This window comes from Acomys minous (genome assembly GCF_964271855.1).
Source record: "Acomys minous genome assembly, chromosome: 1".
NCBI classification, from domain to species: domain Eukaryota; kingdom Metazoa; phylum Chordata; class Mammalia; order Rodentia; family Muridae; genus Acomys; species Acomys minous.
In genome coordinates this window covers 147,385,752-147,408,787 of record NC_140483.1, presented here as the reverse complement: position 1 = coordinate 147,408,787, position 23,036 = coordinate 147,385,752, and the positions used below count along the sequence as shown (strand labels likewise).

Here is a 23,036-nt window from a genome sequence, read left to right as displayed (position 1 = left end):
TTTTCTAGGCACAGGCTAAAATACGATGCACACACACAAACAAGCATTTTGGCAGCATAGTTAATATTCATACCTTTATTAAGTAACTTATGAATATTAATGTAGTCTTTGTAGTGTTAGGAAATTTGGGCAACCAACCTTATAGTTAAAGTCAAAATTAAAATATAAATTATAAATTTAAAATATTTTTAAATTGTAAACTACATCCTTCTCCATTTTTGTGTGTGTTGGTGGGGGGTATGTACATGCCATGACATACTTCCAGAGGTCACAGGAGAGCTTGAAGGAGTTGGTTCTTTCCTTCTACCATGTGAGTCCCAGGGGTTGATTTCAGGCAGCAAGCGTTTCTGCCCACTGAGTCATTACACAGGGCCCAAATCCTACTCATTTACTCATCTACTCATTTACACAAAGCAGACAGAAATATTATTTACATACATGAATAGTTTAATAATGTATATTTGTCTCCAATATGAACATTGACTTTAATCATCAGATATTTTGTCCTAGTTACAACGTGCTATGAGAAATATTTTCATATGTTTCAGGTTATATCCATACTTTCAATGAGCCTTGATGGCTAAGTAGAGTAATTTGCCTTTCAAAACCATTTATATATCTCTATGCTTCTGATTCTATTTTGGGATTCATTCTTGGCTAGATGCTTCTGAGGTTTCCAATTCCTTTCTTTTTAAAATTTACTTTCTGCAGGCAGTCCCACACAGTCAGAATGACAATTCATTTGTCTTTTATCATTGAGATCACTGAACTCAGCTGTGGTTTGTGTACCCACACTGTGGCATTTAGGTTTTTTGTCCCCAAGTGTTTTGATTCTCCTAGCTCTACCAACTAGTTTCTTTTCCTTCATCTCCTGCTTATTTGGGGACTGATGTTTCTCGGTCTGTAGGCTTGAGATACTAGCGCACCATCTTCCAGTTTGAGAATCACCTTCTCCTGTGGACACCCAGTTGTGTCTCTTCTCAGCAGTTAAACATGCCTGGGCACTGTGGGCTGAGGTCAAAGATGCCACATTGCAAGCTACTTCAAAACCATGCTCGCTCTCTTTTGAAGGCCCACAGCGTACATTTTCAGTGAAGTGCTTGCTTATGTGACTTCCCCTCAGAGAAAGATTACTCTGACCTCTGCTTATGGGTTGCTTTCTGGATCTGACACACCAAGATTGGAATCTCGGTGTCCTGGACCTGGATCGTCCCTGGGTTCTGTGGTATGAACCAACTTCTTCACGTTGAGAGGACTGGTTGAATTCTACCTTCTTTCTTCTAAAAGAAGCCAGCGTTTTATCATTTTTAGTAGGAGAGTGGATATTTTCTGAGATACAATTACAAGAATGACCAATTTCTCTGGATTTGCTGTTTATCAAGGTTCTTTCTCTAGGCAAACTTTGAAAAACCTTTGGTGAAGATTCTTCAGGCTTCTTTTTTTCTACTTCTTTTTTATGATAATGTACCTGTTGGCCAGGATTCAAAACATTTGTTTCTGTTATAATGTATTTTCTTGGTGGTACCTGATTAGACTCTACCAATGGTACACAGGTATGCAGCGGGCTTTTTTCACCATGCTGTAGAGCCTGGGCATTGCCAGGGAGCAGCGTTGTGACCTTTGTCATTTTCTCTTGATTATCATTTTTGCAATATTCTGTGTCTAGCCTGCTTTCCCTGAGATTATTCCAATCCAGTGATGAGGTAGTAGTACAAACCACACCCTTGAAATCATCTAAACCCCGCTTGTCTTTGGCCCAAACATGCAGTTTATTTGCTGTTTTCCGATGGGTTGTTGAGATTTGGGGATTTTTTGAGGAATAATTACCATTTGGAAACTGTTTCAAGGCAGAGTGAGGCTTCAGCTCAGTCTTACTCCACTGAACCTGGGAGTTCTTAGACGGCTTTGTGCTTTGTTGAGATGCCATGAGGGAGAGATCCCCAGGCAAACACAAGACTGGAGCTGAAGCAGTGTCCCTGTGTTTCATCCATGTGGAAATAGGACATTGGTAGGTCGCACTCCGGTCATAGGTCTCCATGTTGTAAGAGGAATGAACAAAACTGATGAACTCATGCAGAAAGTGGTGGGTATGCTGAAGGAGATAAGGCTCTAGGAGACGAATAAAGGATTCACTATCCAAGTTAAATTTTGTCATGTGATGGAGAATGGCAGCTAGAATATTCTTCACCGTGTAGCCATAGTCTCCATAAACAGCTGTGAGTTCCCGTTTCAGCCAGGGAATCAGGCGGTGCAGGCTACTGGGATTTCTTTCGAAATAACTAGCCGAAAAGCGCCTTTCCAGTCCAGAGCCATGGACATGTTTTACCCGGATTCCAGAATCGTACATAGCTCTTCTGAGCTTCACAACCTCGTGGTCTCTAAGGTGGCCCAAGGACACAGAGTGAGGTTGAAACTTCCCACTGTGTCCGAACATCCTCAGAAGCTCTTGCATAGTCATCTCTCTGAATGGTTTGCTCTTCCGTTTGGGATTCTTCGACGTCTGGCTGAGATTCTGCTTTTGAGAGAAGCCCACAGAACTTTCCTCCTCTGAAGGAGGAAGCACGGAGTCTTCCTTGTCAGAGCTCTCCAGACTGTTAGAACAACACTGAGAAAGAAAGCGTTGCATGATGGGAGAGAGCACAGATGTCTTACTTGATATTGAGTATGCAGCGCCATGTCCTCTCTCTCTGGAAGAGGAATTCCAGTCAGGCTCACTTTGAGTACCTTCCAGACAGGTAGGACACTCACAGTTAGATGAAAGCTCTGTTGCCATTGGTTTAACAGATCATATTTCATGAATCGAGTGAGAAAATAAATTGCTTCAAATCAGCTTCTCATCTGGCACGAAAAATATCTATTAAAAGTACTCCATGCTTATGTTTATAATATCCTCAGTCTGGAATTAATGCTCGAATAGAGTTAGGAGACAAACTACCTCTCAAATTATTGATAACATACACAGAATCCTCAGTGAATATAAAGCAGTGATGATACAGACATGTTGGAAATTTTTTCTTTCTCAAAGTAGTGTCTTCAAGTTCTGAAAAACAAATTCAAATAAAATAAAATAAACATTACCTCTGAAAACATATACATGCAAGTAATATTATACAGATTGAATAGATTGTATTCATTTACTCAGGAATACATCACACACACACACACACACATACACACACACACACATACACACACACACACACACACACACACACATACACAAACACACACACACATTAACAATTAAAAGAAAAGAAACCCTGAATTTGAGAAAGAGAAAGGGAACAGGGTATATGTGAGGGAAAGAAGATTGAAATGATGTAATTATATTATAATCTCAAAAATTAAACTTTAAAGATCAAAATTAAAAATTAAATATTTAAAGAAAGCTAAGCATCATTCTCTTTGACCTGGCAATTCTCACTCTAATTCTAATTCTAAGGTTTTAATTTAGATATACAAATAAGTAACACTTGTTGACAGTTTCAATGGTAGTGAAAAAATGGAAAGAACCTAAATGAACATCAGTGAGAGAGACGATGAGCGAATGATACTTTGTTCATTGTATCTAATAGTAGACATCTATCAAACGAAGTAAGGATTTCTGCCAAGAAAAGAAGACGGCTGAATATATTGTTAAATTAAACACGGAAATAGAGAATACTTTGTAAACTATTGGACAGTCAGGCATAGTGGCTCACACTTTTCTTTTTTTTAATTTTATTAATTTATTCAGACTACAGGTCAATTTTTATCCCCTTGCTTGTCTCCTCCCGTTCCTCCCTCCCTCCCTCCTTTATCTTATTCCCCTCCCCTAGGTCTGTGACAGAAGGGGACGTCCTCCCCCACCAAATGGTCATGGCCTATCAAGCCTCATCTTGGTAGCCTTCTTACTCTTTCTCTGAGTGCTACCAGGCCTCCCCACCAAGGAGAAGTGGTTAAATATGGGGCACCAGAGTTCATGTGAGAGTCAGTCCCCTCTCTCCACATAACTGTGGACAATGTCCTGTCCCTTGGCTAGATCTAAGTAGGGGTTCAATATTTACTGCATATATTGTCTTTGGTTGGTGCAGTAGCTTGAACAGACCCCCCTGGGTCCATATCTGCCCATAATGATGTTCTTTTTGTAGGTTTATAGGACCCTCTGAATCCTTCTATTTCCCCCATTCTCCCATACTTCTCTCACCTAGAGTCCCAGTAGGAGGTCCCCATATCTATCTCAATCTCCTGGTAAGTGAAGACCTTCAGGGGACATCCCCATTGGGCTAGTGTCCAATTATAACTTAGCATATACTATGTGAGTCTTTCTGAGTCTGGGCCAACTCACTCAATATGATCATTTCTAGTTCCATTCATTTGCCCCCAAATTTCAGGATTTTCTTGTTTTTAATAGCTGAGTAGTATTCTATAGTGTAAATGTACCACAGTTTCTTTATCTGTTCTTCAACTGAGGGACATGTAGGTTGTTTCCAGTTTCTGGCTATTATGAGTAAGGATGCTATGAACATGGTTGAGCATATGTCCTTGTTGTGTGGTGGAACACCTTCTGGGTATATTCTGAGGAGTGTCATAACTGAGTCTAAGGTAGCCCTATTCCCAGTATTCTGAGAAAGCAGTGGCTCACACTTTTCATGCCAGCCCTAGGGAGGTTGAGGCAGAAGAATGTTGAGCTCTATGAAACCTAGCTTAGGTTCTTAGCGACTAATCATTTTATTCTAGTGGTGTTAACTAGAAGCAATTAGAAGCAATATAGCTTACACTAGGAATAACATATTGTAGCTCTATGTGGATGATACATGAGAAAAGTTCTCAGAAATAAAATGGTTAAAAGCATATTGGAATCCAAAGAGCACTGCTCCTTGCCCACATCTGGTGTTCTTGAGCTTTCATAGTCAGAACTGACAACTACAAATGACAGGGGTCAAAGAATAGGTGGTGTTTGAGGCTGAACATCCAATACAAAGCACCTTCCTCTGTTTGTATATCCAAATGTTGGTATGTTAAAAGAAATTAGTTTTAAAATATCACCCCAAGAGAAGTCAGCAAGAAAACTTATAACTAGAAATAAGTCAACATTTTTGCAGATTAAATTCAAGAAATGTCATTCTGAAAGGTGGAGTAGCATTATTAATTTTAATTTTACAATGACTCCAGTAATTGGCAGAGGCAAACAAGTTCTCTCAGGAACACACAACAGAAGCTTGAGTCTCATGAGAAGTTTCCCTCAAATGAGTTCACAATTAAAAATCAGCAACAAGATTGGTGATACAATCTTTGATACATGGAAGGCTGAGGCAAAAGGTTCACAAGTTCAAGGCTTGCCCGGGTTACAGAGGAATTCAAGGCGAGCCAGGGCAATTTAGCTGAGATCATGTCCCAAATTTTGAAATACAGAAAGGGCTGAAACTACAGCTCATTAGCAGAGCACTTACTAGTATCTGTGAAGCTCGCATTTCAACACAGCAAACAAACAGCAGCTGCTGCTGCTGTTCCACCACCAAACAAGAAATAGGCTGCTTTTAATAAACCTACAGGAAAAAAATAGTCTAAAAACTTGATCCTAAGAAAATCAGAAAAAAAGCATGAACTAGGTGGGCTTAAAAAGAGAATGGTGTGGTGGGGTGTGTGTGGGGTGTGTGTGTGTGTGTGTGTGTGGTGTGGTGTGGTGTGGTGTGTGTGTGGTGTGTGGTGTGTGTGTACATGAGATGTGGTGTGTGTGTGGTGTAGTGTGGTGTGTGTGTGTGTGTGTGTGTGTGTGTGTGTGTGTGTGTGTGTGGTGTGTGTGGTGTATGTGTGTGTGTGTGTGTGTGTGTGGTGTGTGTGTGGTGTATGTGTGTGTATGTGTATGTGTGTGTGGGGGGGTGGTATGTATGTGTGTGTATGCATGTGTATGCATTCAGAAGGATTTGAAACACAGTTAAATATGATTAAGAGAAATAACAATTATAAATAATTGAAAAATTAAACAGAACAAACAGACAGTACAAGCAAGGTGGAGATGTGAACCCATTACACACATTACATCAGAAAGGCAAAAAAGACGAATTGGAAGGTGAAGATAATAAAAACGAAATGAGAAAGTTTAAGATTGAATTAAGGAAAGGTGGCCATGAAAAGGATAAGGGCTACGGTCTTTCAAGAATGTGCAAACTATGTAAATCATTAGACTTAGAATTATAATCAAGGCCAATTACAAACAATAAAAAGAAACCCACACCAGAATAAACCAAAGTGAAACAGTCCATGAAGCATAGAGTGCCTTTTCAATTGTCACTAAAAATATGAATATAAACTCAAAGAACTGTTTAAAGCAAAATGCCATTCCAGAATTACATAGTCACTGGAGGTGGCCTTCAGGAATCAGATCAAATTTTTATAGGCTTTAAGAGAAAGACATTTAGGGGAAATAAAACTACAAAAACTCAAGCACCAACAACCTCTTTCAAAAAATGTGTGTGAAATATTGTCTGTAAAAAAAAATGATTGCGGAAAAAATAGAAGTTGGAAGAGAAAATAGTAAGAAAGCATGGTCGCCATGGATCCACATAAAGAAGCAGTTGTGCAGAAGAACATCCCAAAGTTCCCAGAGGAGTGAAGAGGACAGTCAACCTTTCCACCATGCCCACGGAGGCCAACTGGACACGTATCTCCATGTCCAACTGCTGCAGGAATCCTATATGCAATTCCATGGCAGACTCCCACCTTGGAAGAATCTATCTCCAAAGACTTATGTACAGACAACTTGTCATACCATAATGCGCTCAGTGAAAATGCACTTCAGATGGTAGGTCAATATTTGATGAAAAGTGAGAGAGTTTCTTACAATTCTTTGTTTTTGTATTCTAGACATAACTCATTTCATTATACTGCTTGCCCACCAAGTCTTCATATTGAAAAGCCAAATGACGGGTGTTGCATCCATTCCTTGGTAAATGCACTTGTTTACATGAGTCGCCTGTTCTCTTCCCTAGAGACAGAATTCGGAATGCAGGGCAAGTTCTACTTCAGACTAGAGTTAAAGAGAAAGGGCCCTGAAGCTTGGCATCTTGCATTTCAAGTCAGCAAGTAATGCTAAGTTGCAATGGTGAATGAGACAAGATTCAGACCCGTGATTTAGAGGAGATTCAAACTCTAGATCAAAGGCAACACTCCAGCAAGTAGCTTGACTCAAAGTAAACACCAAGTGCAATGCAGTTTTTCTTAATTCATGAATGCCCCCTCATACTATATGGATATTTAGATTTAAATTATTTAATCACAAACTTGTCACTTTCTCTCTAAGTGATAGACATGAATGAAGAGGTTAATATGTATACAAGGTGGGGTTACTCACATCTTGGCAACCAAAATGATTGTTTTAAATACCATTTTTCATGTCTTTTACTCATTCATATCTTAATAGTAGCTAGCAGATCATGAAATTGGAAGATTTTTCTTTGTTATTTGCTACTACTCTGATGTGCTGTGGTAGTTTAGTTTAGTTGTAGGTATACAGGCAAATCAGTTATTTAGACCCAGGATGAAATGATGAATATTAAAGACATTTGGGGGAATCAGGTAAGCTTCTCTGAGAAGGTGTTTGGCACCTAATAGCCACTGAATAGAACAGTCATTGTAAGTATTACTTAGAGAGGGTTTCCTGCAATATTCTGTATTACTTTTTAAATGTGTGTGTGCATGTCGGGGGTGGGGTGCGCACACGCATCTGTGCTTGTGAGAGTGTGTGTATGCATTTGTGTGAGTGTGTGCATGTGTGCATGTGTGTGTGTGTGTGTGTGTGTACATGTGTGTGCACACGCTCCATTGTAGGCCTGTGTACTAAGATCAGAAAAGAACTTTCTGGAGTTGTTTTTCTCCTTCCATCTTGCTGAGGCCTGGTCTCTTTTGCTATTTCTGCCATGGCACATGCTCCGGGCTAGTTGGCCCACGAGCTTTGGGGTGATTCTCCAGCCTTCTCCTCCTATCTTACCACCCAAAGTGAAGATGCATCGGGTTAAGAAAGACCCTGAGGAAGTGATGGCAGGACCATACCAAATGGTTCATCTGATCACTGGGAGCTAGAATTTTGACCCTTTGTTTTGGTGACCTCAGTCCTCAGTTATGTACTTGGAAGTGCAAATCATCTGGCTTTATTTGTGGTCTTAGAGCAGTTTCTATGAGTTGGGACACATAATTCTTTGTCACATGCTGTTGGATGGTACGTACTGTCTCCAGTCTCTTCCTAGAAGATACAGGTGGTACCCTACTCCAAGGAGAAGTATCTCCTGTTATTGCCCACCCTGCCCAGTTAAGAACCATATCTATAGTGTTAGGTTATTAGAGTTGGAGATACATTACTCACTATATCTTGATCAGTTCTTCTACAAAAGCAAAACAAAAAGCCCACAACACACACGTTCGTGAGAAGAACCAAGTATAAGCAGCTAAAAGATGAGAAGTTTGAAGCCAGAAAAATCTAAGCTTATATTTTGAGATTTTTTTTGTTTGAAATTTTTTAGATAAGTAATTTAAGTGACTTCTTTGTGTTTTAATCACTTAACCTGTATACTGGACCATGATCCGTTTCTTTTTTTGTTAGCACTCACCACCATGTGTTATGCTTACATGTGTCTGTTTCTTTTCTGTCCTTGCTGACTGGAATATAAGCTCCACAAAGACAGGATGATATCTTTGGTTTCTGTACCACTGGGTCTCCATTGCCTCAAATAATTCCAGCATGGAAGGATGCCCTATGTGTAGTTGTTCAACAAATCTTGTGTTAAATTTTTTTTGAGGATTGGGGAGATGGATCAGCAGGTAAAAGCACTTGTCACATAAGTCCAGTGACCTGAGTTTAATCTCCAGAAACCACATTTAAAATTTGGGAAGGGAAATAGTGGTGTGTATGTGTAATATACAGAGAGATGAAGTTGGAGACCAGAGAATCACTCAAAAGCTTTCAGGCCAGCTGTCCAGGAGTGCTCAGCACAGCAACAGAAATAAGGAAGTTCCTGCCTCACCCAGATGGGAAGTGACAACTGACTACATAGAATTTGTCTTCTGGCCTCTAACTCATGCCTTGGTACCTGTGTACACACACACACACACACACACACACACACATACACACACACACACACACACACACACACACACCACACACACACACACACAGAGAGAGAGAGAGAGAGAGAGAGAGAGAGAGAGAGAGAGAGAGAGAGAGAGAGAGAGACTACATAAAAGTTCTAAATGAATTTGTCTCACAAATGCAGGCTAAGTTTTTTCAAGCCTCTAACACTTTCACCAATAGAACAACCTATTGCTTAAAGATAGATTGCTTAACATATTAATTTGTTAACTTGGAAGTCACAATTAACTAGTCTGTAAATCCCAAGCAAGTAGGAGTTCCCGCGTGAATGTCATGTTCCACGTCTCTGTCCCTTGTCCTCCACATATGGGGGAGATCTTCAAGGCAGGTTTGTGTCATCTATTTCTAGTTTGACTGCGTTGTGCAATGAAGGCAAACTCTTTTGTATTTCTGCCCTTCTAAGTTTGCCAAGGTATATTTTATGTGTCAGGGTGTTATCTGTCTTGATGAGTTTTCCATGTGAGCTGGATGAGAATGTGCAATCTGCTGCTGGTAGATGGACTGCTCTTTAGCTGTCAAATAGATCAAGTTGATTGACGTAGAACCCAAGCCACCCATAGCCTTACTGGTTCTATGCCTGCTTCATCTATCAGTTACTGATAGAAGGGGGCTCTGGGCATCTCCAGCTGTAATCCTGTGTTTGCCCCTTTCTCCTGGCAGTTCTAGTACTTACGCTGCATACTTGTTGATGCCCCATTGTTAGGTAGATATTTCTACAGAGGACAGAGATATTTACCATAAACAATGCATCCCTTTCTCTCTGAATATTTTCCTTGACTTGACATTTGCTTTATTGACAAATTGATATAGCAATTTTAGTTTTCTCTTGATTGCTGTTAGCATGGTATATCATTCACTACCCTTTCCCTCTGAATATAATCTTCATGGTTAGACTGGGTTTCATGTAGATAGCATATAGTTGGGTCTTAGTTTTCTGTCTTCGTTAAGAGCCCATTTTATTTGGTCTAGTTAGGACCCTCACATTTAAAATGGTTATTGATATAGTTGAATTAATACTTTCCAAGTATCCTAGTTTGTTTTCTGTTGCTGGGCTAAACACCATGACCAAAATCCGCTGGGGGCAAGGGGCAAGGGTTATTTGCCTCATAATACCAGGGATACATCCATTATTTCAGTTGACAAGTTCCAGTCCATCACTCAGGGAAGTCAGGGCAGGAACTCATGCATGGGCAGAGGCAGAAACCATGAAAGAAAGCTACGTACTGGTGTGTTCTCTCTGGATTCTGCTCAGCCTTATATAGGGGGTATCTAGGGATGTCACTGCCCACAGTGGGCTGGGTCCTGCTTCATCAATTGGAAAACAAGAAAATGATCCACAGCCATGCTCACAGGCCAATCTGACCTACGCATTTACTCAGTTATGTTTCCTTCTTCCCAGGTGACTCTGGTTTGTGTCAAGTTGATAACAAAAATCTAACCAGCAGACCATTCTTTTAGCTATTTTCTGTTTGTCACATTTTGATTTATGTTTCCTTTTTGATGCTTCATTTGAGGCTCACAAACACTACAAGATAGACAGTCCTAACATTAATTCCCATTTAGAGATTAAGAAACCAAGAGTATTAAGTGACTTAATTAATCAAAGCTACTTAGGAGAAAACTGACTACTAGAATTTAAAAGTCATCTGTGTTCTTTTTTTTTCTTTTATTGAAACTAGATTCTTTTCTCATATGATATATCCTGATTATAGTTTTTTCTTCCCTCTACTCCTCCCAGTTTCTTCCCACCACCTCTTCCCTCTGGATTCACTTGCTTTTTACCTCTCATTGGAAAGGAAGTGGCTTCTAAGTGATAATAACCAAACAGGAAAAAATTAATTATAATAAGATGAAGCAAATATATTGTATTGAGGTTGGACACATCAACCTAACAGGTGGAAAAAGTCCCAAAAGCAGGTAAATGAGTCAGAAACGCCCTCCTCCTCAAAGTCAGGAGTCCCATAAAAATGCTAAGCATTTGTTCTCATCTGCTGCTGGAGGAGCCTCCCTGGGCATCTCTGTTCTTTACGTGAGTAGGTGTCAGCTCCTGTCTAGTAAGGAATTTTAGAAACAAAACACAGAGAAAGCCCCTAAATCTATTAAAACTCTGTCCTCCCAAATCCCCCCAAAATCGACACCACTCCCAGTACATTCTCCTTTCTAGAAGGCTATGTTAAGAATCCAGAATATCTGCTCTAGGAAAAGCAAAATACCATGGGTCAAATAACAACCAACTAGGGAGAAGTTCTAACGGGGTAGGCCCAATGACGAGACTATACAAGGAAAACACAGGCTGTTCTTCCTACTTGCAGAGACTAGACTTATGCAAGGAATCCCACCATATGGTCTTAGGGTGCCAGACTTCTTAAAGAGCATTTAAAACAAAATCCAACCTTGTTCTCAGCCAGACTATTTTATTTTATTTTCTCATTGACTGAGGTCATTTAAAATGAATTGTTACAACCTGGCTCTTGAAATCACCATCTATTTTCTCATAAAAGTGTCTTTCCTTGCTTCCATGGGGAGGAGCAGAAAGACAGAACTGGCCTTAGGCCCAAACCGTAATTTTAGTAATTACTAACACAAGTGACTGCAGCCATAATTGAGCCATTCAAAGCCAAATGGTAGTAGTAATTATTTTGTCATATTTGAATAGAGAGTGTTTTTTTGGAGGGAACAAGTGCAGTTGAGCTAAGAAGGCTTAGACAATCAGCCATGGAGTCAGAGACCACCCATAGGCAGTAGGGGTCTTCCTGGCACCACGGTTCTCTTATGTGACAGTGATATATGTCCCTCGTTATAGATGATGGCCTTGTCACACTTAAACTAATCTCTCTTCGTGTTTTCAGGCCCAGCTCATTCCCCTGGGCAGCAGTCATCAATTTACATGGAGAGGCACCAGGAGAAACACAAAACCTATTCATCACATTTGCTCAGAGTGTACTAACAGTCACTTCAAGCCAAGCATGCATCCACATTTCAATCGGGCTATACCTCTGCCGCATCATAAATAGTGTCAGGAGATGCATTGTTAAGAAAATGGATGGAAGAGAAGAGAGCGACTCCTATGAAAGATGGAGGCCAGTGAACTCTACAAGTAGATGACCGCCTCAGTGTGCATGGAGTTCAGCACGGCTTGGATACTATCCAGACTTCCTGGAATCACCTAGCTGCTTATGAACAGCTACGTCAGCATGCAAGGAGATGCAACAAAAGCCGCAGTGGTCGAAGAATGCAAAAAGCCTGAGAAGCAGGGTCCATATCCATAAACCTTCTTTCATCCTGATAACTGAAGCTGGTCCCTGGACTGATGCTGCCTCTACCCCCGAAGGAATTTGTTCCACTTTCCACCAAGAATTAATTTTCTTCCTAAGCCATAAATTTCTCAAGCATTGCTAAAAATGGAAATAGCACTACCAATATTTCTCATGGTCAAAGAGTCAAATGGAAAGCAAATATTTCAATGTCATTGAAATCATGGTCCAATAGTTCCATCAATTTCAATGGTTAGATCTCCTCTTTCTGAATACAACTTCAATATGATCATCCTATGTTTATTTTAATGCTTATGCATATTCCTCCCAAAATTTCTTTCCTTTTCTTAATATTTCTGTCATACACAATAATACAATAAAAGACCAGCAAACTAATTTTGGAAAACAAAGTCTGATTGGAGTGCAGCCATGTCCAGTTTTGTTTGTTGTGTCTACGCTGAGTCCTTGCTATGAGTCTAGAACCCAGTGGCTGCTGCACAAAGTTATGACTTGCAAATCTGAAAATATTTTCTATTCATCCATTTGCAGAAAATGGTTCAAAACTATGATCTAGAGTGTAACCAGCATTTATGTTTATTAATCTATGTGATTGTGGCCTTCCAAAAGATTATTCTCCTCTAAGGAAACCTTTATAAATTTCATACAGCAAGCTAGACCACGGCACAATTTATTTTGGACCATTTTGAGTGTCTAATTTCCTCATAGACGAATGATCTGTTTGTGTTATTATATCTTTCACTTTCACATGGTTACTTGAGTTGATTTATTTTACTTATATCACTACTAAACCCACTAGAATTGTGAAAAAGTATATAAAATGACTGAATTTTAATAATCAGAAGTGGTATAATATCTGCCCAAGATAGTGATTAAAAAGTAAGAGCAGGTCTTGACTAAAAATGGTGAAGTAAAGACACTTTCCTCTGTGTGTATCACTGGGCGAGCACTATTTATGTAATGAGTCACAATTAACTATATAGTAAAGCTTCAAGGGACCAACCTTGTGCTTACACACAAGCTGGTGGCTTTACACGTATTCTTTGCAACACAAAAGGAAAAGCAAGTAAATGACTATTTTATATAAAAAATTTGAACAAAATGCTACACAAAAGTACAAAAGACACAGGTGAAAAGAACATAACTGTGAACAACTCTGAGATAGGAAAAAAAAAAGGGTACAACAGTTGATAAAGAAACTAGACATGACATTGTAAGAAGATTTCAAGAGAAAGGAATATTATAAGAAAAAAGATCAGTGACCCAAATCATTTAGAGGAAACCTAAATGCCAACATCCGGCAGATTCATTACTGTAGAAATACTTTAGATGGGGTAATATGCCTGCATGCAAAGCCACCTCCATAAAGCAGTCCTCACTGGATTAGAGTGACCTTGGCACCTGTGCCTACCTACTATCGTCAGGTCCTTCACATTCCCACCCACCTCTCTGGCTCAGAGGGAAACTGAGACAGTGACTTTGCACTGTGGACTCCCAGCTGGCTGGCCATGAGATTCCTCTTAGCACACAGGTAAGAAGTGTCATATTTTGATTTTCTGTACCAGATAACTCATAGCAAAAAAAACCCCCACATATTTCAAGAAGAAGCTACATAAAATAATAAATGAATTTTCCTCCTTTCGTTTCATCTGCAGATCACATTTGCTAACTTTCATTGCTTAGTTAATTCTTTGCTAGGTTTTACAGCTCCTTTTGAAGTCCTTTCTGGCAAAGTCAGTGTTGTAGGATGCCCCAGTGCCTTGTATTTTTATGCTTATGACCACTGCTACCACCTTTATACATCAGTATAATCCCAATATGCATTGTAAATACTCAACCTTATACTCACAGATAACCCGAGGCTCTCATCCCTCATGAAAGAAGCTTCATTTTGTAGCAGATAGCAGATTACAGTAACCCACAGTTAGTCAAAATGCAGGGACCAACTGACCGTGAGGTACCCAGTCTCAACATCTATAACACAACAGCTGCACCTAAGACTCAGGGATCCTCTCAAAAGAGAGACAAAGGCCCCACCCCTGGATAAAGAGCTACCAGTAGTTAATGACCTTGAGGAAAAGAATAATGAGTCTTCCCTAGAAGTAAGCGCCCTAATTGTTGATATAATACCAGGTTGTCAGCCCTAAAATGATACAGATAAGCAAAAATAAATCTACTCTGAGTGTTATACTTGTGTGTGTGTGTGTATAACAATAATAGTTAAAGAAAATGATTTAAAATTAAAAAGAACAAGAGGGTTAGAAAATAAAATAATTTGTAATAACTAATAAACTGCAATAATATGTCTGAAATTCTGGAGATTACATAAACATACTGTCTTTGAATTAAGGCAACACATTTATGACAATAAAATTAAAAAGAGACAAATAGAGGTAAGACGGGAGGAATCTAGTGCCCAAAAGCTCAGGATTTGAATTTCAGCGCCATCATTTAATGAACGTGTGATTTGCAGATGTCTTTATCTCTGTGTGCAGAGAGGAGGACATTCCTTATGAAGAAGCAGAAAAGGGCTGTGCTGTGCCTGGAGCAGCGCATGACAGCGAGGACGTGCCATCCTGGCGGGTAACACTGTGATGAGAGGAGGACCGCAAACTTGTTTGTACATTTCCAACTTCAGATTACAAATTCCTTGAAACCAGAATGTGATACACATTTACCATAACAATTTCAAAAGAATTTTAGTATTTAAAAGCCTTCATGCTTTGGTATATTTACCAAAATATAGTCTAATACAGTTACTTTCAATAAGTGCAAGTCAGGCACTTAGGATGACAGTACATCTTCAGAGCATTTCTTTCATTACACTAAGCTTTCATGTATACATATGTAGTTAGCTCCCCACCCTTCCATTTTATCATTTAGGAAACTGGTAGCCAGGAAATGGTTTCATTCTATTAAGACTGTAAAAATGAGTGTGCTGAGCAGGTCTAGAATATGGGATACCTGGCTTCTTTGTCCAAATTCATTAATTATAGAAATTTTTGTTGTGATAATTTAATAATAATTAAATCTGAGAACATGGCATTACACTTCTTTTTGGTGACATCAACCACTATATTATCATTGTCATTTTCTTAGCATTTTCACCATTATTTTTGACTAAGATTCTAACACTTGCTGTTTGCCTAGTAGGGGCATTATATGGCATGGATTATCTCTCCCGGAAGAGCAGCTATCACTTGTGTGACTCCAGTTACTCGTCACTCAAGGACTTCACTGTCAAAGCCATCCATTCCATCTTAACTTTTAATGATTATTTGCCTAGATGCCAGCTCAGCAAATTCAATGTGCAATCTGAAAATCTGTCAGTGCAACGACTGATAAAAGCAGGAACATGCATTAGGAATCCAAATCCCGTGGGTTCAGGGTCATTATAATCAAACTTGTGCGTAACACTGGAGACTTTTTAGAATGGACACACGGAAACAGAAAAATCAATACATCTGCAGAGAAAATGCAAAGATCTTTTTCTTTTCTCTTGAGATCTGACACATGTACCTTTTTCTTTGCCAATCAGGAAACCATTAGGCATTAAAGTCCTATGAATAGTGAAATTGTGTTAGTCCCAGAGCATCCATTGAAGGGCAGAGCTGCTGTCAAAGCATGGCAAAGAGCTTCCGGTAGATTCTCTACGCACCAGTAATGCTGTGGTTCATGCTTCGAGTAATGAGCTAAGGCAACTCTGATAATAGACAGCTGTTCATAATTCACTAATCCAGGATGATTATTTTTGTGAAAACAAGCACTTCTCAAAGACACTTGAACAGAGATCTATGTTAAAAGAAGATAATGCTGGCAGATTGGAATGAAGATAAAATGTGGTTGCTTCGTCCTTACATCAAGCTAATTAACAGCTTGGCACATCTAACATTGAAAGCAACCAATTATCATGGGCCGAAATACTGGCCATCAACATTTCTGTAATGCAGTTGGCACCAATAGTGTCATACAAATAGCTTCCAGCAGAGGCTAATGGAGACAGACACTAACGCCCCAAGCCAGCTTGAAAATGAAAGCTGGAACCCAAAACAATTAGACCTTTCATTATGGAAAAAGTAACTGTGGCCATTCAACAGTGACACCATTAAGATAGCCAATTGCTTCTCAAAAAACAAACTGTGACCATCTTTCATTCTGCTCTGGGTGAGGCTGAACCTTCACCCTGCCAAAATTCCCAAGGATATGTGTGCAATGTCTCTGCCAGGAGCTTAGCCAGACGTGGGAGGACCTGGTTGTTACAGTCCATTTGCTGAAAGGGATGGTTTTCCTTATTCACATACTTAATATGTGGCACACGCACACACACATCACATCACAAAATCGGTAGACTCCTTCTTCACAGAAATTTCAGATGCAATGAGTACGATATATGTAACAAAGTCTAAAAGCATTGTGTCGGCGCCGCACCGTCCAGCGGAAATAAGACACCAACAACCAGACTTCTTCTCGAGATCTTTACTCAGGATTAAGCTCAGTGGGAATGGCCCCGAAGAAAGGAAGGGCCAAGCTTAAGTACAACTCAAGAGCCAATCAGCTCATGCCAGGTGCCACCTCCTCATAGGTCCACGTCAGAGCAGGACTGCTCGTCATCAGATCACCAGTTACCCTTGCACAGCCTTTTGCCATATAAGGACTTGTTTATCTTAGAGAGCGCTCGCCGTTGGGGTGGCGGAAGGCGGAAGCCTGCGCCATGTTAAGGCGCGGCACCTCGCAGCTCTCCACAGCATTGTGCAAATAGAGTGCATTTTGAGGAGAAATTATCAGGCTAATTCAATATAGATGGGATATCTAATACGAACCAAGTTCCATGCTGACTCTTTATTCCGTCTTTGGTTTTGATGGTCTCCCATCTTAGTGGAGAAGGTACGTTTCTGAGGAGACTGGTTAAGTATAGACTATTGAATGTTTCAACAGCCAAGTATCTAAGTTGTTAATGAATATCATTGAGGGTAGAACTAGAGGGAGAAATATGTGGGGATTTGAAAGTACGCCTTGCAGTAGCTATTTTGATCTTTATTTGTTGCTATTCTTACTTGTGAATTTCTGGACTTAGGATGCATTTGTTTTCCACACTGGGATCTGTGTGAACTATCAGCTGCCATCACCTGGAGGTGGCTGCTACCCACTTGCCATGAGAAGCAAAGTGGGTGTGAAAGGTTGTATTAAACCTCTCCTTTAGGATCTAAAGAGAACATTCTGCAAACTCCCTGAAAATGCATTTCCTACTAGGAGAACTTGTGAAAGTTCTACTGTGCTGGTAGATTCAAAGACATCTAATTCATATGCCAAGAACAAGCCAATGTTACCTAACACAGCAAAGAGGAGTTTGCAGAAGGGAGTGCTTTGAGGAGTTCGAAATGCAGAGACTGTTTTCTACTACCTGGCATGATCATAAAAACTCTTCTAGGTAAAAAGAGAGATGGAAGAGTCCAGGTCAGAAAGAGATATGAGGATGCTGAGACTTGTCAAGGACAAGTCTCCACGGGAACTTGAGATACTTTAAGACCATCCATCCCAGATGATCCTGCTCCAAAGTCCACCAGACTTCCGCAGGCACTGGTGATGTCCTCAGTTTGGGGTTACAAAGATCCCCCCCTCTTTTACGGATGGAGACTCTGCATGAGCCGTTCTCTCCATCTACGTACGCAGCACTCTATTGCCCTTTGCATGTCATTCTGTGCACTGATGCCTGTTATGCTAATAAGGCCTCTTTTGGATCAATGTATTGTGCCTGCAGTTTTATTTCCAGGGGAGCAGCCTGCCCTGAAGGCTAGTAATACTAAGGGTGACTTGCACCATGTGTGGGGCCAGCAGACAGTGATGCGGGCAACTGAGAACAGTCAGTAGCTTGTTGGCTTTGCTGGCGAGGAAAGTGATGAACAGGAGCAAACAATAGGAGCTGAGAGCTGGAGCGCTCAAAGCTCAGCAGCTAATATTAAGGGAGCTGCATTCTTCCAGTTTATAAATCATTCCCAAACTGAACAAAAGAACGCTTAGCTGATAATAATGTATATATCTGAATCTGAAGAAACAGGCTGATGCCAGCAGGCTCTAGACTAGTGATTCTTAACTTTCCTAATGCTGTGACTGTTTAATACAGGTCCTCATGTTGTGGTGACCTAAAACCATAAAATTATTTGGTTGCTGTTTCCTAACTAATTTTGCTAGTTATAACTTATAATGTAAATATATGATATTGCAGGCTATGTGATATGTGGCCCCCAAGGGGAATGCAACCCACAGATTGAGAACCACCACTCAAGAACTAAAAGAGGCAAATAAACAGATTTTTTTTTCTTGAAGATCTTGTAGAAAGCACCTTGTTAACAACTTTAATTTACCCACCTAAACTTATTTTGAGCTTCTGAACCACAGGACCATAAGAGAGTAAATTTGGTTTTAGCCACACATTTTATATAACTTGTTAAAGCAGCCCCCACGAGACTATTATGGCTGTTATGTTTAACTTTGATTAACCATCTTGATTGGATTGGGATCAATAAAGCATTTCTCTGCGTGGGTCTTTTATGGTGCTTCCAGAAACAATTAGATCATGAAGGCTTTGACCTAATGAGTAGATTAATCCCTGGAGAAACTCAGAATATGACAGAATTGCTGGCAGGAAGTGAAGGCAGGAGATGGGCTCTGCTGAGAATGTGTTCTTGGAAGCTGTTGTCTTTCTACCACACGCCCTACCAAACCCTCAAGACAGTGAGGCAGAATAAATTGTTCTCTCTTTTAAGCTGTTTTTCATCAGGTATTTAGTACAATGAGGAAAAAAATGGCCACATCCTGTGTTGTTTGTGTCCTGGAAACCTGACTAGGGAGAGCAAGAAAATGAAGAAAAGACAGCCACACAGACAGAGGAAAGCAGGGGTGAGGTGGAGCGGACACACTAGTGAAGAGCCACCTACTATGCCAGCAGCCATGAACCTGAGCCCGTTTACCGTGTACAGAACAGGGAGAGGAGCTGTGCAGTCTTCAGAAGGAGGTCTCTGTAGCTGAGAAGTCTGAGGCTTCCAGGAGAAGGAAGCTACAGTTGCTGGTTTTTGCACACACTGATCAAGTAGTCCATAAACACTTATACTTGAACCACCAAGGAAAGCTTTATGATCTTTGTCAAGCCATAATATGAACGGCTTTGCCGGTTTCGAATGGATCAAAGGCTTTGGTCTTTGTCATGGCTGTGCCCATGTCAATGATACACATTTGTTTAGGATTTCACTCACTCGGGGCTTCCTCTGCTTCCTGCAAAGGGTAATGAATAGAAAACGAACACTCACTATTCCATTAGATACTAACCAGGAGGATGCTTCCCAACAAATCCATAACTAATTTTATTATAGCTCTATGAGTTCAGAATGCACCACAATCTAGGCAATTGTCTTTAGCTCTCTATTCCAGTTCTGTTTCTATACCAAAGCTGATGTCCCTCTTTCAGGACAGTAGGTTGTGTGGAGATTTTCACATGGGAGGTTCTCAGCCTTTTCACAGATGGCATCCACCAGTGGCTCAGGAATCAGATAGGCATGGCATGTTGAAATGGTTCCCTTGAGTCCTATTCCTCAAAAAAAAAAAATTTTTTTTTACCCAGCTAAAGTAGATCAGAAAAATCAGAGACCTTCTGATTCTCACCATCGTCCAAAAGTTGTCCTTCTTTCTCTTTCTTAAAGTGATATAGAATATTATGTCTACATAATCTTATTGCATGGAGTTGAAAGCATGGTTTTGCGCTATTTGTCAAACTGCACATACACACACAAAAAAATCCTCATCAGGAAATATTTAAGAACGGCGGCTTTGAGCCAAGTTCTAATGATCTGGGCCCATTGAGAAGTGACACAGAAAGTGGGGGAAAAGCTCTGACTTCAGGTGCTGGCTCAAAGCTTCCCACATGGTAGTTTCAAACAACTGAATCCTGGTGGGCTGAGCTTTCCTCATTTGTGAAGTAAGTCAAGAGAGCGAAGTTAAGTGGATCATATAATGGGGGAGTCACACCTGCAACTCAATAGTTTCTTAGTTACTATCACTTTTCTCTCTATCTTGCATCCCCTGGAACTACTTTTCATTCCCCTGCTGACAGTGAAAGCACATGTGTATCAATTAGCTTCCTTGAGAAACTACTGCAATTTTAGCGAGTCGCGTACTTGAAATTCATATCGGCCTGAGAATCTCCCACCTAGGCTCTTTTCTATAAACAAGATGGTAACTTATTAGCATGCAAAGTGCACTGGGCCCGAGAGACTAGTGAATTCTTATTTCCAGCTCTGTCACCTGAGTATTAAACCTATGAAGTATCTAGGGCTGGTGAGATAGCTCAGTAGGTAAAGGTGCTTGCTGCCAAGCTGACCCGTGGGACCTTCATTGTGGAAGGAGAGAAGAACGGACTGCCTTAGGCTATTCCATCACCTCCACGTATGCACTGTGGCAAATACAACTAAATGCAATCGATATATCTTCAGAATTTTTAAAGTGGCTAAGTGAATATGTATTCATTTTGTACCATTTCATTATCAAGAATGCTATCATTTTTCATCTGTACTAATGTTTTGAAAAGTTTTCCTGGAAAAATTATAATATAGAGCAGACCATTTTTTCTTGATTTTCATTATTGAAATAAAAGTAAATCTGACAACTAGATCTGTCTAGCATGAGTTAGTGAAACCACATATAATAACTGTGATTTCAGAAAAAAAGATCAAAGAAAAATTCATTTTAGTACGTGCATTGAATTGAATTCATCTTTTGATAATATTATGAATGACTACTAAGCCTTTTCTCATCTCCTATTCTACTGCCAGCTTTAAGATCCCCAGGTGCCAGGATACATCACAGGACCAGAGCATTTCAAATCTATTAAGATTCACAGTCAACCCCAGGTGTATTTTGTATAATCCCACTTTGCAATAACTTTAAATGCCCCTCAGCATTCAATCATATCAACATTGAGGGCTTTGTGGTTTTCAAGGTTCTTGAAAAAAAAAAAGGTAAGGATATTTAGGTTTACTCTTATTGCATTGCACTGTAATTGTGTTTGCTTTCTCTCCTGACCTTTAATGCAGAGTGCCACAGAGCCAGTCAGCGTGCTTGCTTATTTTGAATGACTGTTTATAGATCCGAGCCACCAGTACTATCAGAGTTCACTGAGGAACTTAAACCTGTCATTTTAAAGTACTTTTCTGAGGGATTCAGATCCACGGCTCTATGCTACTAGGTATATGCTCTGTCACTGACAGATCCTCTAACCTCCCCCTCCCCCAACCAACTACAACTATTTATAGATATTTTAAGTGGACTTATGTCCGATGTCTCATTCTTGCCAATCAGTTTTGCGCTTGCACTAAGAAAACCACTGCATTGAAATCATGTTCTAGACTAGCATATTACAAGATGTCTGAGATGACACACTCAATATGTGGAAGAATGCTTCTGCTTTGTCTCTTGGGCTCACTTATGAAAGTGGTTTTTATGATCCATCAGTGTTGAGAGATATTATTTGATTTAACTGGAATTGTATTACAGTACATGACTTGGTTCTGTGTCCATAATTTTTCTAAATGATATTCCCGTGTAAACAGACTACCTGTAGGCTGGTCATAACAGTCCAGCAAATAACACTATCTAGGCTTAAATTATAAGATAGACATTTTTTAAAAGAAGTACCTGCCTAGAACTATATTGTTCTAAATATTTCTTTTTTTCTAAGTATGAATTTCTTCCTGTTACTTTAAGTTATACAAACTTATAAGTCAAAAAAGAAAAGATTTTAATCATATACCAGCTAGAATACAGCCTACTATTTTTTGTAAATAGAGTCTTGTTGATATGCTCAGACTAGGCTGATGAGATGGCTGTCTGGGAAACAGCTTGCCATACACTCATGAGGACTGGAGTAAGGATCCCCAGAACCCATACAGAAGCTAGGGAGGATGCTACACATCTATAATCCCTGAGGCTCAGGAGCCATCAAGTCTAGTAGAAATGATGAATTCTAGGAGAGTCTCTATTTGAAAATATATGGTAGAGAGCAATAGAGGAAGATCGCCAAAGCCCACCTCTGCCTTCCACATGGGCAAGCATAGGCAGTGCACCCCACCACATGCACATTGACACACCAAGTGTGTGTGTGTGTGTGTGTGTGTGTGTGTGTGTGTGTGTGTCCTTCTTTTTACTTTGCTGGTGTGAATATTTTTCTATGTTTTCATGCATGTAGTTATCTTTCTTATGTTGGAGTTTTCCTTCTAGCACTTTCTATAGGGCTGGATTTGTAGACAGATATTGTTTAAATTTGCCTTTACTATGGAATGTCTTATTTTCTCCATCTGTGGTGATTGAAAGTTTAGTTGGGTATAGTAATCTGGGCTGGCATTTGTGATATCTTAGAGTCTGAAGCACATCTGCCCAGGCCCTTCTGGCTTTTAGAGTCTCCACTGAGAAATCAGGTTTAATTCTAACAGGTCTGCCCCTATATGTTACTTGTTTATTTTTTTCTTGCATCTTCTAATATTCTTTTTTTGTTCTGTATGTTTAGTGTTTTGACTATCATGTGGTGAGGGGACTTTTCTCCGGACTTATTTATTCCATGTTCTGTAAGCCTCTTATACCTTCATAAGGAT

General features: G+C 40.0%; 1 protein-coding gene across 2 annotated transcripts; it reads right to left on the bottom strand.

The window, feature by feature from the left end:
- Positions 1 to 469: 469 nt before the first annotated feature.
- LOC311606239 (uncharacterized protein) lies at positions 470 to 6,948 on the bottom strand. Of its 2 annotated transcripts, none has more exons than XM_084797380.1 (2): positions 6,824 to 6,948; positions 470 to 3,040 (listed from the first exon to the last, which is right to left on the bottom strand). In XM_084797380.1, exon 2 carries the CDS (start codon positions 2,771 to 2,773, stop codon positions 692 to 694), a length of 2,082 nt encoding a protein of 693 aa, XP_084653506.1. In that variant the 5' UTR covers positions 2,774 to 3,040; positions 6,824 to 6,948; the 3' UTR covers positions 470 to 691. The 2 variants fall into 2 exon arrangements, with proteins under 2 accessions (XP_084653506.1, XP_084653505.1); XM_084797379.1 differs by having other exon boundaries at positions 6,752 to 6,941.
- Between the last annotated feature and the right edge of the window lie 16,088 nt (positions 6,949 to 23,036).